Source organism: Eriocheir sinensis, chromosome 64 (assembly GCF_024679095.1).
Source record: "Eriocheir sinensis breed Jianghai 21 chromosome 64, ASM2467909v1, whole genome shotgun sequence".
Classification (NCBI taxonomy): domain Eukaryota; kingdom Metazoa; phylum Arthropoda; class Malacostraca; order Decapoda; family Varunidae; genus Eriocheir; species Eriocheir sinensis.
The window spans coordinates 2855247-2867331 of record NC_066572.1 but is presented as its reverse complement, the minus strand read 5'-3'; the positions used below and the strand labels follow the sequence as shown (position 1 = coordinate 2867331).

The 12085-nt window shown below is 44.4% G+C and overlaps 1 protein-coding gene across 3 annotated transcripts; it reads left to right on the top strand.

Annotated features, from left to right (window-relative positions):
- The first annotated feature begins 3334 nt into the window (after positions 1–3334).
- LOC126987256 (homocysteine S-methyltransferase YbgG-like) lies at positions 3335–12085 on the top strand. Of its 3 annotated transcripts, XM_050844094.1 has the most exons (8): positions 3335–3725; positions 3765–3806; positions 5415–5641; positions 6457–6589; positions 7063–7261; positions 7624–7886; positions 8941–9158; positions 10331–12085. In XM_050844094.1, the coding sequence occupies exons 2-8, from the start codon at positions 3795–3797 to the stop codon at positions 10491–10493; spliced, it is 1215 nt and encodes a 404-aa protein (XP_050700051.1). In that variant the 5' UTR covers positions 3335–3725; positions 3765–3794; the 3' UTR covers positions 10494–12085. The 3 variants fall into 3 exon arrangements, with proteins under 3 accessions (XP_050700051.1, XP_050700050.1, XP_050700052.1); XM_050844093.1 differs by having other exon boundaries at positions 3335–3806; XM_050844095.1 differs by having other exon boundaries at positions 3335–3806; positions 5370–5641.

The following is a 12085-nucleotide window of genomic DNA, read 5'->3' as shown; positions in this document are numbered from 1 at the left end:
GTTTTTCCTGTTTCCATTTTCTTTCTTCTTATTTTCTTCTTTATTTTCTTCCTTCTTTTCTTTATTTCCTTCTCTTCCTTCTTTCCTTCTCTTCCCTTCTTCTTCTCTTCTTTGTTTCCTTCTTCCTTCCTTTTTTCATCTCATTTTTCCTGTTTCCTTTTCTTCCTTTTTATTCTCCTCTATTTCCTTCTTTCTTCCTTTCTTTCATCTCTTCCTTCTTTCCTTCTCTTCCTTCTTCGTCTCTTCTTTGTTTCCTTCTTCCTCCTCTTTTCATATCATTTTTCCTGTTTCCTTCTTTTCCCTGTCATTCTCTTCTTTTTTCCCTTCTTCCTTCCTTCCTTCCTTCCTTCTCTTCAAACCCATTTTTCCTCTCTTCTCCAAATTATTATTATTATTATTATTATTATTATTATTATTATTATTATTACTTGTATTTCTTAAACCCTCATTTTTTCCCATTTTTTGCTTCTATACTTATTTTCCTCTTCTTTCTTAAGCATTTATTTTTCTCTCTCTTCTTCCTTTATTAACTTTATTCATAATTTTATCCATTTCATTTTTTTTTTGGTCTTTCCTCAGTATTCGATTTCATTATTTCAAGTTTTTTCCTCTATTCTTTATTCCTATTTCCTTTCTTTCTTTTCTTATTCATCCTTCTCTCTCTTCTCTTTCTTAAACTCTACAAGTAAGAAGAAACACACAAAGACGAAGAAAAACGCCCACAAGAAGAAGATGAAGAAGAACAAGAATGAAGAGGAGGAGGAGGAGGAGGAAGAGGAAGAGAAGCATCATCTGAATGAGAGCAGGCATCCCGGCTGGAGGCTATGAGAGAGCACGTTGAGGGCTGAGTGAAGGGGTGACTAAATTATATTAATGTGTGGACCCTGAGATAAGCCGATTGTACCCATCAAGAAGGGGGCGAGAGAGAGAGAGAGAGAGAGAGAGAGAGAGAGAGAGAGAGATAGGGAGGGAGGGAATATGGTTTCTGATTAATACGAATACGAGTACATCAAATTCCAACGAATACAAATTCTAATACACTACAATGGTTTTAATTCTAATACAAATACGAATACTTCTTGAACGTATTCATGTATACATTCATGAATCCACCTCACTGAAAAATGCCTTCTTGACGTAACAGGGTACAGCAGTGTTCTGAAGTTATGCAACAGTAAAATGAGCTCAGGAACTTGTACTGTACACGACCATTACACGTCTCCGGGAGGCTGGACTTGTAGTGAACCACAGTAACACGAGCTCATGAACCTGTACAAGGCATGGCCACCCCACGTCCGCCAGGAGACTGCAGTCGTAAGGAACAGCGGTTGGTTTCAGTACAAAGAGATCGTTTTCCCGAATACCCCGATCGTTTTAACACAAAGAGATCGTTTTCCCGAATACTTCGATCGTTTTAACACAAAGAGATCGTTTTCCCGAATATCTCGATCGTTCCCACAAAACCCATCGCTTCCAGGAAAACCCCGATCGTTTCAACACAAAAGCGATCGTTTCCAGGAAAACCCCGATCATTTCAACACAAAAGCGATCGTCTTCGTGAAAACCCCGATCATTTCAACACAAAAGCGATCGTCTTCGTGAAAACCCCGATCATTTCAACACAAAAGCGATCGTCTTCGTGAAAACCCCGATCGTTTCAACACGAAAGCGATCGTCTTCGTGAAAACCCCGATCGTTTCAACACAAAAGCGATCGTCTTCGTGAAAACCCCGATCGTTTCAACACAAAAGCGATCGTCTTCGTGAAAACCCCGATCGTTTCAACACGAAAGCGATCGTCTTCGTGAAAACCCCGATCGTTTCAACACAAAAGCGATCGTCTTCGTGAAAACCCGATCGTTTCAACACAAAAGCGATCGTCTTCGTTAAATACCAGATCGTTTCATCACAAAAGCGATCGTCTTCGTGAAAACCCCGATCGTTTCAACACGAAAGCGATCGTCTTCGTGAAAACCCCGATCGTTTCAACACAAAAGCGATCGTCTTCGTGAAAACCCCGATCATTTCAACACAAAAGCGATCGCTTCCAGGAAAACCCCGATCGTTTCAACACGAAAGCGATCGTCTTCGTGAAAACCCCGATCGTTTCAACACAAAAGCGATCGTCTTCGTGAAAACCCCGATCATTTCAACACAAAAGCGATCGCTTCCAGGAAAACCCCGATCGTTTCAACACAAAAGCGATCGTCTTCGTGAAAACCCCGATCATTTCAACACAAAAGCGATCGCTTCCAGGAAAACCCCGATCGTTTCAACACAAAAGCGATCGTCTTCGTGAAAACCCCGATCGTTTCAACACAAAAGCGATCGTCTTCGTGAAAACCCCGATCATTTCAACACGAAAGCGATCGTCTTCGTGAAAACCCCGATCATTTCAACACGAAAGCGATCGTCTTCGTGAAAACCCCGATCATTTCAACACAAAAGCGATCGCTTCCAGGAAAACCCCGATCGTTTCAACACAAAAGCGATCGTCTTCGTGAAAACCCCGATCGTTTCAAGACAAAAGCGATCGTCTTCGTGAAAACCCCGATCATTTCAACACGAAAGCGATCGTCTTCGTGAAAACCCCGATCATTTCAACACGAAAGCGATCGTCTTCGTGAAAACCCCGATCATTTCAACACGAAAGCGATCGTCTTCGTGAAAACCCCGATCATTTCAACACGAAAGCGATCGTCTTCGTGAAAACCCCGATCGTTTCAACACGAAAGCGATCGTCTTCGTGAAAACCCCGATCATTTCAACACGAAAGCGATCGTCTTCGTGAAAACCCCGATCATTTCAACACGAAAGCGATCGTCTTCGTGAAAACCCCGATCATTTCAACACGAAAGCGATCGTCTTCGTGAAAACCCCGATCATTTCAACACAAAAGCGATCGTTTACAGGAAAACCCCGATCATTTCAACACAAAAGCGATCTTTTACAGGAAACCCCCGATCGTTTCAACACAAAAACGATCGTCTTCGTGAAAACCCCGATCATTTCAACACAAAAGCGATCGTTTCCAGGAAAACCCCGATCATTTCAACACAAAAACGATCGTCTTCGTGAAAGCCCCGATCGTTTCAGCACACAAAGCGATCGTTTCCAGAAAAACCCCGATCGTTTCAACGAAAACACCAATCTTTTTCACGAAAATTTTCCTTATTTTCTTGAAAAAACAAAACAAACGTTTTCGCAAAAAAAAAACACAAACGTTACAGCCATACTTTCGACCCCCTCTTTTACTTGCCTCAGCAGAATCACACGAGAGAACGCCGATCGAAAGGCTAAACCGAGTGTCCGGCGGGTGACTCCTAACGTCAAGCTCAAGTTCAGGTTCAAGACTAAAAACGTAAACAAAACCTGAAAGCGACACAAGAAGATAAAGGAAGAATAGAAAGAAAGGTTGTTGGGAGAGAGAGAGGAAGAGGAGGGAGAGATAACGGGCAGCCATCTTGGAACAAGGCCCCTTGTCCCCGACCCACAGTGCTTCCCCAAACAACCCCAAGCTCTGCACGACACCCCAGACTACCCCTGGAAGAACTGAAAATAGGAAGACTAAAAGAGGAGGAAGAAGGAAACAAAACACAAGAAGAGGTAGAGAGAGAAGAGAAATAAATAACAATAGGAAGAACAAAAAGGAGGAAGAAGAAAAATTAACAAGACTTTCACGTTTTTTCTGAAGTAATTATCTTTATCTTATCTTGTTCCTACTACTACTACTACTACTACTACTACTACTACTACTACTACTACCACTACTACTACTACCACTACTACAAACTGATGGTAAAATATGTAAGTATGGCTGTAAATTGTGTAAAAGTCTAATGATATTAAGCTTAGTGACTACTGGGATATTTCTCTAGAATCACACCCACTTCCCCTCCCCTCCTTCCCAAGTGTAGTTACCGTGATATTTCTCTAGAATCACACCCACTTCACCACACTGGTTGACGGTCTTTCTAGTGGCTTCTAATGCACTCCTCGTCACTTTGTTAACCGTTTCCGTCACAATTTAGTGGTTTCTGGGATTTGAACAAACAAAAGAATAGCCAATAACCTTTCTCAGAATCACACCACACTTCTACACTGGGCTATGCTACTGGTTATAGCTATAAAACTCTAACCCCTACCTAAACAACCCACCTTTACTCTAATATAAATTCTCTTTAACAACAAACAGTTGTTGAGTTTTATTTCAGTCAGTGTCCAAGCATTTTTAGGCATTTGGGGCATTTCCAGGGGTAGTTTAATGACCCTGGTGGTAGTGTGACCCTTCCTCTGTACCATGAACCTAAAGAAACACACATTTGACAAGGCTTTCATAGGTGTTTTGGGCATTTCCAGGGGTAGTTTAATGACCCTGGTGGTAGTTTGGCCCTTCCCCTGTACAGTGAACCTAAAGAAACATATTTGACAAGGCTTTCCTAGCTGTTTGGGGCATTTCCAGGGGTAGTTTAATGGCCCTGGTGGTAGTGTGACCCTTCTTCTGTACCATGAACCTAAGAAACATATTTGACAAGGCTTTCCTAGCTGTTTGGGGCATTTCCAGGGGTAGTTTAATGGCCCTGGTGGTAGTTTGGCCCTTCCCCTATACAGTGAACCTAAAGAAACATATTTGACAAGGCTTTCATAGGTGTTTTGGGCATTTCCAGGGGTAGTTTAATGGCCCTGGTGGTAGTTTGGCCCTTCCTCTGTACCATGAACCTAAAAACACACATTTGACAAGGCTTTCCTAGGTGTTTTGGGCATTTCCAGGGGTAGTTTAATGACCCTGGTGGTAGTGTGACCCTTCTTCTGAACCATGAACCTAAAAAACACACATTTGACAAGGCTTTCCTAGGTGTTTTGGGCATTTCCAGGGGTAGTTTAATGACCCTGGTGGTAGTTTGACCCTTCCTCTGTACAGTGAACCTAAAAAACACACATTTGACAAGGCTTTCCTAGGTGTTTTGGGCATTTCCAGGGGTAGTTTAATGACCCTGGTGGTAGTTTGGCCCTTCCTCTGTACCATGAACCTAAAAACACACATTTGACAAGGCTTTCCTGGGTGTTTTGGGAATTTCCAGGGGTAGTTTAATGACCCAGGTGGTAGTTTGACACTTCCCCTATACAGTGAACCTAAAGAAACATATTTGACAAGGCTTTCCTAGGTGTTTTGGGCATTTCCAGGGGTCGTTTAATGACCCTTGTGGTAGTTTGCCTCTTCTTCTGTACCATGAAAGTGAAAAAATACTAATGATAACCTGATTAATCTCATTTTTGTCCCTTGAAATTAGTTGATAAGAGAGAGATCATCTTAAAATACCTCCCAGTAATCTAACATTTTTTCTGCCCTACCCACATCACCACCACCAGCACCTAACCTAACATGACGCGACCCTACCAACCCAACCCAACCAGACCACACCACACACACCACCAGCTATTCGCCGCACTCCTGACAGCCACCACAGCCGTCGCCACAGCCGCAGCCGACACAGCCTCAGCCACAAGCCTCGGCCAGCCACGCTACGACGCAGGGGACGTGATAGCGATTATAGTTTTCAGTGCACTGGGGCTGGTGGGGATACTGGCGTGTGTCGGAGCGTGTGTGAGGAGGAGGCGGAGAGCTGTGTTGGGGTACTAAGGTAGGTGTGTGTGTGTGTGTGTGTGTGTGTGTGTGTGTGTGTGTGTGTATTTACCTAGTTGTGAAATACAGGAAAAGAGTCATACTAGGATCGTGCTGTCCTGTCTCCATAACACCTATTATCCAGTTTGGCTTTAAATTCATGATACATTATTTACATATATTATTATATTATATTATACATATCATTTGTATTTGAATCATTATACTATATTATATACTGGTATATTATTAATTGTTTTATTTGTTAGTGAAGTTACTTTTATTCTGTACAAAATAACATGTAAAATGATTGCTATTTTTATATTTTTTGGGGGGGTATGGGACACATTAATAGGATTTACAATAACTTCAAAGGGGAAATTCATTACGAGTGTTTTGGTTGGCGAGTAAAATTCCAGAATGAATTAAACTCATAAACCGAGATATGACTGTGCTAATGAGTGCCTCTTGCTATGAAAACCAGGAAATAAAAATATGAGAGAGAGAGAGAGAGAGAGAGAGAGAGAGAGAGAGAGAGAGAGAGAGAGAGGAAGAGTGAAAAATGACATAGAATAAGGAGATAAATAGAAGTGTTTTTTTTATAAAGATAGAAAAATATAAAAGCAAAAAATATATACTCTTTCACCCACCTGTTTTGATTCTTTATGGAGCAGCGAGTAGCGGACTTTTTTTATTTTATTATTGTTTCCTTTTTCTGTGCCGTTGAGCTGTCTCCTTTGTTGTAAAAAAAAAAAATAAATAAATAAATAAAATAATCATAGTAAACCAAAACAAAATAATACCAAGATCTCCCTTACCTCCTCCTCCACGCAGCATGTTGACAGGGCGGATGAGGGTGCTGGATGGGGGCCTGGCATCCACCCTCCAGGCCAGCGGGTTTGAAGTGGATGGCGACCCCTTGTGGAGCGCCCGGCTGCTGTCCACGCATCCGCAAGCCATCCGGGAGGTGGGTGAAGGGGGGGGAAAGTTGTGGTCAGTAAGTGGATGAAATTGATGGAGTAAATAGTGGATGGATTGTGATGAGGAAGAATAAAAGAATGTTAGTGAAGGGAAAAGTTAGAGAAAGGAAGAAGATGAAAAAATGTGATAAATGAGGAAACAGCAAAGAGGAAGAATTGAATAGTGGAAGAAAATTAATAAGGAAAGAGAGAGAGAGAGAGAGAGAGAGAGAGAGAGAGAGAGAGAGAGAGAGAGAGAGAGAGAGAGAGAGAGAGAGAGATGGACAGACAGAAACAGAGAAAAACAGAAAAAGAGAGATAGAGAGAGAGGAAGAGAAAGATAAGCAGAGAGAGAGAGAAAGAGAGAGAGAGAGACTAAAGAACAGAACAAAATAAATAAAAAAATGAAAAAAAGAAAAAAACCACTAACACAGACATCCCTTCCCCCCTCCCCTACCCACCTACCCCCCCCCCCCCCTAGGCCCACACAGCATTCCTCAACAGTGGCGCCCAGGTCATTGAGAGTGCCAGCTACCAGGCCAGCGTACCAAGCCTCCAGCGGCACCTTGGCACCACTGCAGAGGAGGCACTGGGGCTGATTAGGCTCTCGGCGACACTCGCAACGGAGGCGATGGAGGGGTGGGAGGAGGCGAGGAGAAGGAGAGGGGAGGAGGAGGAAGGTGAGGAGGAGGAGGAGGAGGAGGAGAGGTGAGAGAGAGAAGGAAGAATGGGAAGAGAGAAGAGGAGGGAGAGGAAGAGGAAGACAATAAAAAGAGGAGGAGGAAGAGAGATAAGAAGGAAGAAAGAGGAGAAGAGGAGGAGAGAGAAGAATGGAAAGAGGAGTTAGAAGAGTGGAAGAAAGAGGAGGAGGAGAAGAGAGAGAAAGGGAAGAAGAGGAAGAGGAAAAAAGGGAGAGAAAAGAAGAGAGGAAGGAAGAAAGAGTAGGAACAGAGAGAGAGAGAGAGAGAGAGAGAAAGGAAAACAAAACAAAAACCTAATCCTATTCCCTCTAATCCCCGCTTTGCCCCATCCGCCCCGACAGGTACCCCACGCATCACAGCAGGGTCAGTGGGGCCTTACGGGGCATGCCAGGCTGACGGGTCCGAGTACACCGGGGCATATCTCGACACAGTGCCCCGGAGTGAGCTGGTCGCATGGCACCGGCCCCGCGTACAGGCTCTGGTCGGGGCGGGGCTGGGTCTACTGGCCCTTGAGACTATTCCGGGGCTTGCCGAGGCCCTGGCGCTGCTGGAGGTGGTCAAGGAGTGGCCGGAGGTGAAGGTGTGGGTGTCGTTTTCGTGTAAGGTGAGTGTGTGTGTGTGTGTGTGTGTGTGTGTGTGTGTGTGTGTAACTTGCCGGTGGTGCTCAACGCTTGCTGTGAGCTCCAGTCGCACTCAAATTTCCCGCGTATGAGTGTTCCAGCACTATTTCTCACCCCACAGCGTTGCCAATTCAGTGGGTTTTACACGAAATTAGGTGGAAAATCATGTCAGCCTAGTGCGGAAAAGCGTGGCAAATCTATGGACAAGCAACTGGTGGATCTTGTTGTCCAATATAGCGGCATATTTGCATAGCTTCACCGATCACCTGACTGATGCTTTGGCCAAATAGTTGTAAATTTTGAAGTTGGCAATACTGCCCTGCCAGCACCCCATCATCAAGAGATCTACAGTAGTTGCCTTACAGCTGACCATCGCGCACGTCTAAATGTACATCTTCACAGGCAACACCCCCTGAACGTGCCTGTATGTTCGCAGGAAAGGCTTACATTACCCAATCGTATAGATCTTGGCCTCCTCTTTCCAATGGTGGTTTTGTTTTGTAGCTGTGATGAATAGTTTTTGAGATACAGAGGTTAAAAGAGCGAGCACTAACGTCACTTGCTGGTGGTGCTAAAAACTCGCTGTGAGCGCCAGTTGCACTCACAGCAAAAAACACCTCTTGAACATGCCTGTACGTTTGCAGGAGAGGCTTACATTACCCAGTCGTATAGATCTTGGCCTCCTCTTTCCAATGGTGGTTTTGTTTTGTAGCTGTGATGAACAGTTTTTGAGATACAGGGGTTAAAAGACATCCCCTTCCTCCGCTGGGGTGCCCGAGCGCGCCTGAGGGGATGGTCTCGTTGTGAGCGCTTAGCAGGCAAAGGGTAAATGAGGCTCCTGTATTACATTTACTGGCATATTTTGGGGCATCAAGACTTTTCTCTATGTAGTTATTTATTCTTTCAAGTATCTGATGGCATCTTAGTATCACGAAACACAACACATGAAAAACTGATGTGTTGCTTGCCTGATGATGATGATGATGACTGTATCCCTGCGTTTAAGAGGGTAACTAAAGCAATCTTCTCTCCTCCCAGGACGGTCAACACACCAGCTACGGCGACCCCTTTGGCGAGGCGGTCAAGGCTTGTTACGAGCGGGGCGGGGGGCAGCTGGTGGGGGTGGGGGTCAACTGTACACCCCCTGAGCTCATCACCCCTCTGCTCCAGGAAGCTGCCAGTCACCTCCCCCCTCCTGATGTTCTCCCCAGGGTCGTGTATCCCAACTCTGGGGAGCGATGGGTGGCCGGGAAAGGGTAAGGATGGGGGAAAGGGGGGAATGGGAGGTAAGAAATGGGAAAGAAATGGCTTATGTGAATGAGGGGAAAGGGTAAGGAATAGGGAAATGGGGAGGAAGGGTAAAGAATAGGCAAGGAAATAGGGAATGGGGAAAGAATGGGTTAAGAAGGGAGGAGGAAAGGAAGGCAAGGAAATGGGGAATGGGGGAAGGAAATGGGGAATGGGGGTAAAGGAAATGGGAAGAAATGGGGAATGAGGGTAAAGCACAGGTGAGGAAATGGGGAATGGGGAAAGAATGGGTTAAGAAGGAGGAGTAAAGGAAGGCAAGGAAATGGGGAATGGGGGGAGGAAATGGGGAATAGGGGTAGAGGAAATGGGAAGAAATGGGGAATGAGGGTAAAGCACAGGTGAGGAAATGGGGAATGGGGAAAGAAAGGGTTAAGAAGGAGGAGTAAATGAAGGCAAGGAAATGGGGGAAGGAAATGGGGAATCGGGTTATAGGAATTGGTAAGAAATGGTGATTGAGGGTAAAGCACAGGTGAGGAAATGGGGAATGGAGAAAGAAAGGGTTATGAAGGGGGAGTAAATGAAGGCAAGGAAATGGGGAATGGGGAAGGAAATGGGGAATAGGGGTAGAGGAAATGGGAAGAAATGGGGAATGAGGGTAAAGCACAGGTGAGGAAATGGGGAATGGGGAAAGAAAGGGTTAAGAAGGAGGAGTAAAGGAAGGCAAGGAAATGGGGAATGGGGGGAGGAAATGGGGAATGGGGGTAAAGGAAATGGGAAGAAATGGGGAATGAGGGTAAAGCACCGGTGAGGAAATGGGGAATGGGGAAAGAATGGGTTGAGAAGGAGGAGTAAAGGAAGGCAAGGAAATGGGGAATGGGGGTAAAGGAAATGGGAAGAAATGGGAAAAGGAAATGGTTAAGAAGGGAGGAGGAAAGGAAGGCAAGGAAATGGGGAATGGGGGTAAAGGAAATGGGGAATGGGGGAAGGAAATGGGGAATGGGGGTAAAGGAAAGAGGAAATGGGCAAATTCTCTCTCTCTCTCTCTCTCTCTCTCTCTCTCTAATCACATCAAAAAAGCATATTAAACAAAAGTAATAATAATAATAATAATAATAATAATAATAATAATAATAATAATAACAACACCCAATTAATATCTACCTTTTTTTCTCGTCAACAGGTGGGAAGGCGGCGGCGGCGGTGGTGGCGGCTCCTGGCCCTTCTTGGCGGAGGTGGGGGTGTGGGGCGGCCTGGGGGCTCGGCTGGTAGGGGGGTGCTGTCGCCTTGGGCCTGGGGACATCAAGGACATAGCTGGGGTGGTCAACGGGGTTAAGGTCACATAAGCAAGGGGGTCAAGGTCACATAAGCAAGGGGGTCAAGGTCACTTAAGGGAGGGTATTGGATGGGTCAGTAATTCTATAAACACATCAAGGTGGAAAAACACTTGAGAGCTTCATTAATTTTTTTGACCTTTGGAAATAATGACTTAAAAGTGTTTCCTCATTTTCTTGTCTCCTAATCTCTCTCTCTCTCTCTCTCTCTCTCTCTCTCTCTCTCTCTCTCTCTCATATTTACACTTTTCTATATATAAATCTTCCCTCAACACATTTTCTTTTCAATCTCAGGTGTATGGGAGGGGGGGATGGATTGAGGGAAGGACAGGTGAGGTCTAACACAGGTAACACAGGAAGGTGAAGTGTAAATCAGAGGAAGAAAACTTACCCCGGGAGAAAATGACCACATGGGAACCTTCCTCACGCTCTCCTTAATCTACCGAGCAGGGAAAACAATAATAAAACATACCAAAACATTCACATTTTTCAGTGTGCATTATGCCGAAGCCTCGCCGTAGCCATGATGACATCTCGAATGACGAGTATCACAGGTTAGGCATAAAAACCCAAGAAATTGTCCAGCAAAATGGCTTCAATCGTCAATCTGTTCAGTGTATGGTGGTTAAATTCAAGGCATCCGGCAGCCAGGAAATGTCGGTCCACTGCCATGGGGAGGGCCTCACTCTGTGGTCTCTCCCCGAACCCTCTGTATTATAAAGAGGCAAGTGGAAGCTAATCCCACCTTAACAGCAAAGCAAATCAAGGAAAACAACCCTATGCTTTTCGATAATGCCTCTGTTTTCACTGTCCAATGCCACCTCCACGATAACACGCCCATAAGAAGCCCCTCATTATGACTCAACCAATGGAGAAACGGCTTAGTTTTGGTGCAAAGTATAGAGACTGGACCTTGGAGCAGTGACGGAAGGTGTTGTGGACAAATAGAGCGACGTTTAAAGTGACAGACAGCAACCCCAAAGAAAGTATGCAAGAAAATCTATGGTCCCAACAGGATGGATATTGCAACACTGCCTCCCCTGGTGAAAGCTAATGCGCAACTAATTCATTGTTTTCCCTGCTTGGTAGATTGAGGAGAGCGTGAGGAAGGTTGCCATATGGTCGTTTTCTACCAGGCAAGTTTTCTCCCTCTGATTTACACTTCTTATCTGATGGGTACTGTAGTTGACATGAAAATAGTCTTAAAATCATTTCCTCATTTCCCTATAATTATGCCCTTCTTCATTTCTACTGCACAACAATGCCTGGTATTTTGAAGTCTCCCAGAATAGATGATTTCGTGATCTTTCTAAAATTCCCTCAATGCCCAGAGTAATGTTAGACTGAGTTTGTGGTTTGTGTTTGTGTGACTCGATGGAATTAAATTTTAGTCAGCCACTTTTTGCTAAACTCCTGTAGCTTAGTCATGTCTTCTTATAGGAAATCCGCAGGCAAGGGATTAACTATTGCGTTTTGGTCTCATATTGATCAAACTGTACTTCTGTGATTCATTAAAACACCATATATTTAATGGACTACATATATATATTTCATAGTTATTGTGTTATCTTTGCTAACAAAAATAAAATGTATGGAAATAATCA

What these genes read in the sequence shown, in the direction of transcription:
- LOC126987256 (XM_050844094.1), top strand. An exon ending in GAGAGGGGAGGAGGAGGAAG is followed by an intron (nt 7,262 to 7,623) that starts GTGAGGAGGAGG and finishes CCGCCCCGACAG; the next exon opens with GTACCCCACGCATCACAGCA. An exon ending in CGATGGGTGGCCGGGAAAGG is followed by an intron (nt 9,159 to 10,330) that starts GTAAGGATGGGG and finishes TCTCGTCAACAG; the next exon opens with GTGGGAAGGCGGCGGCGGCG.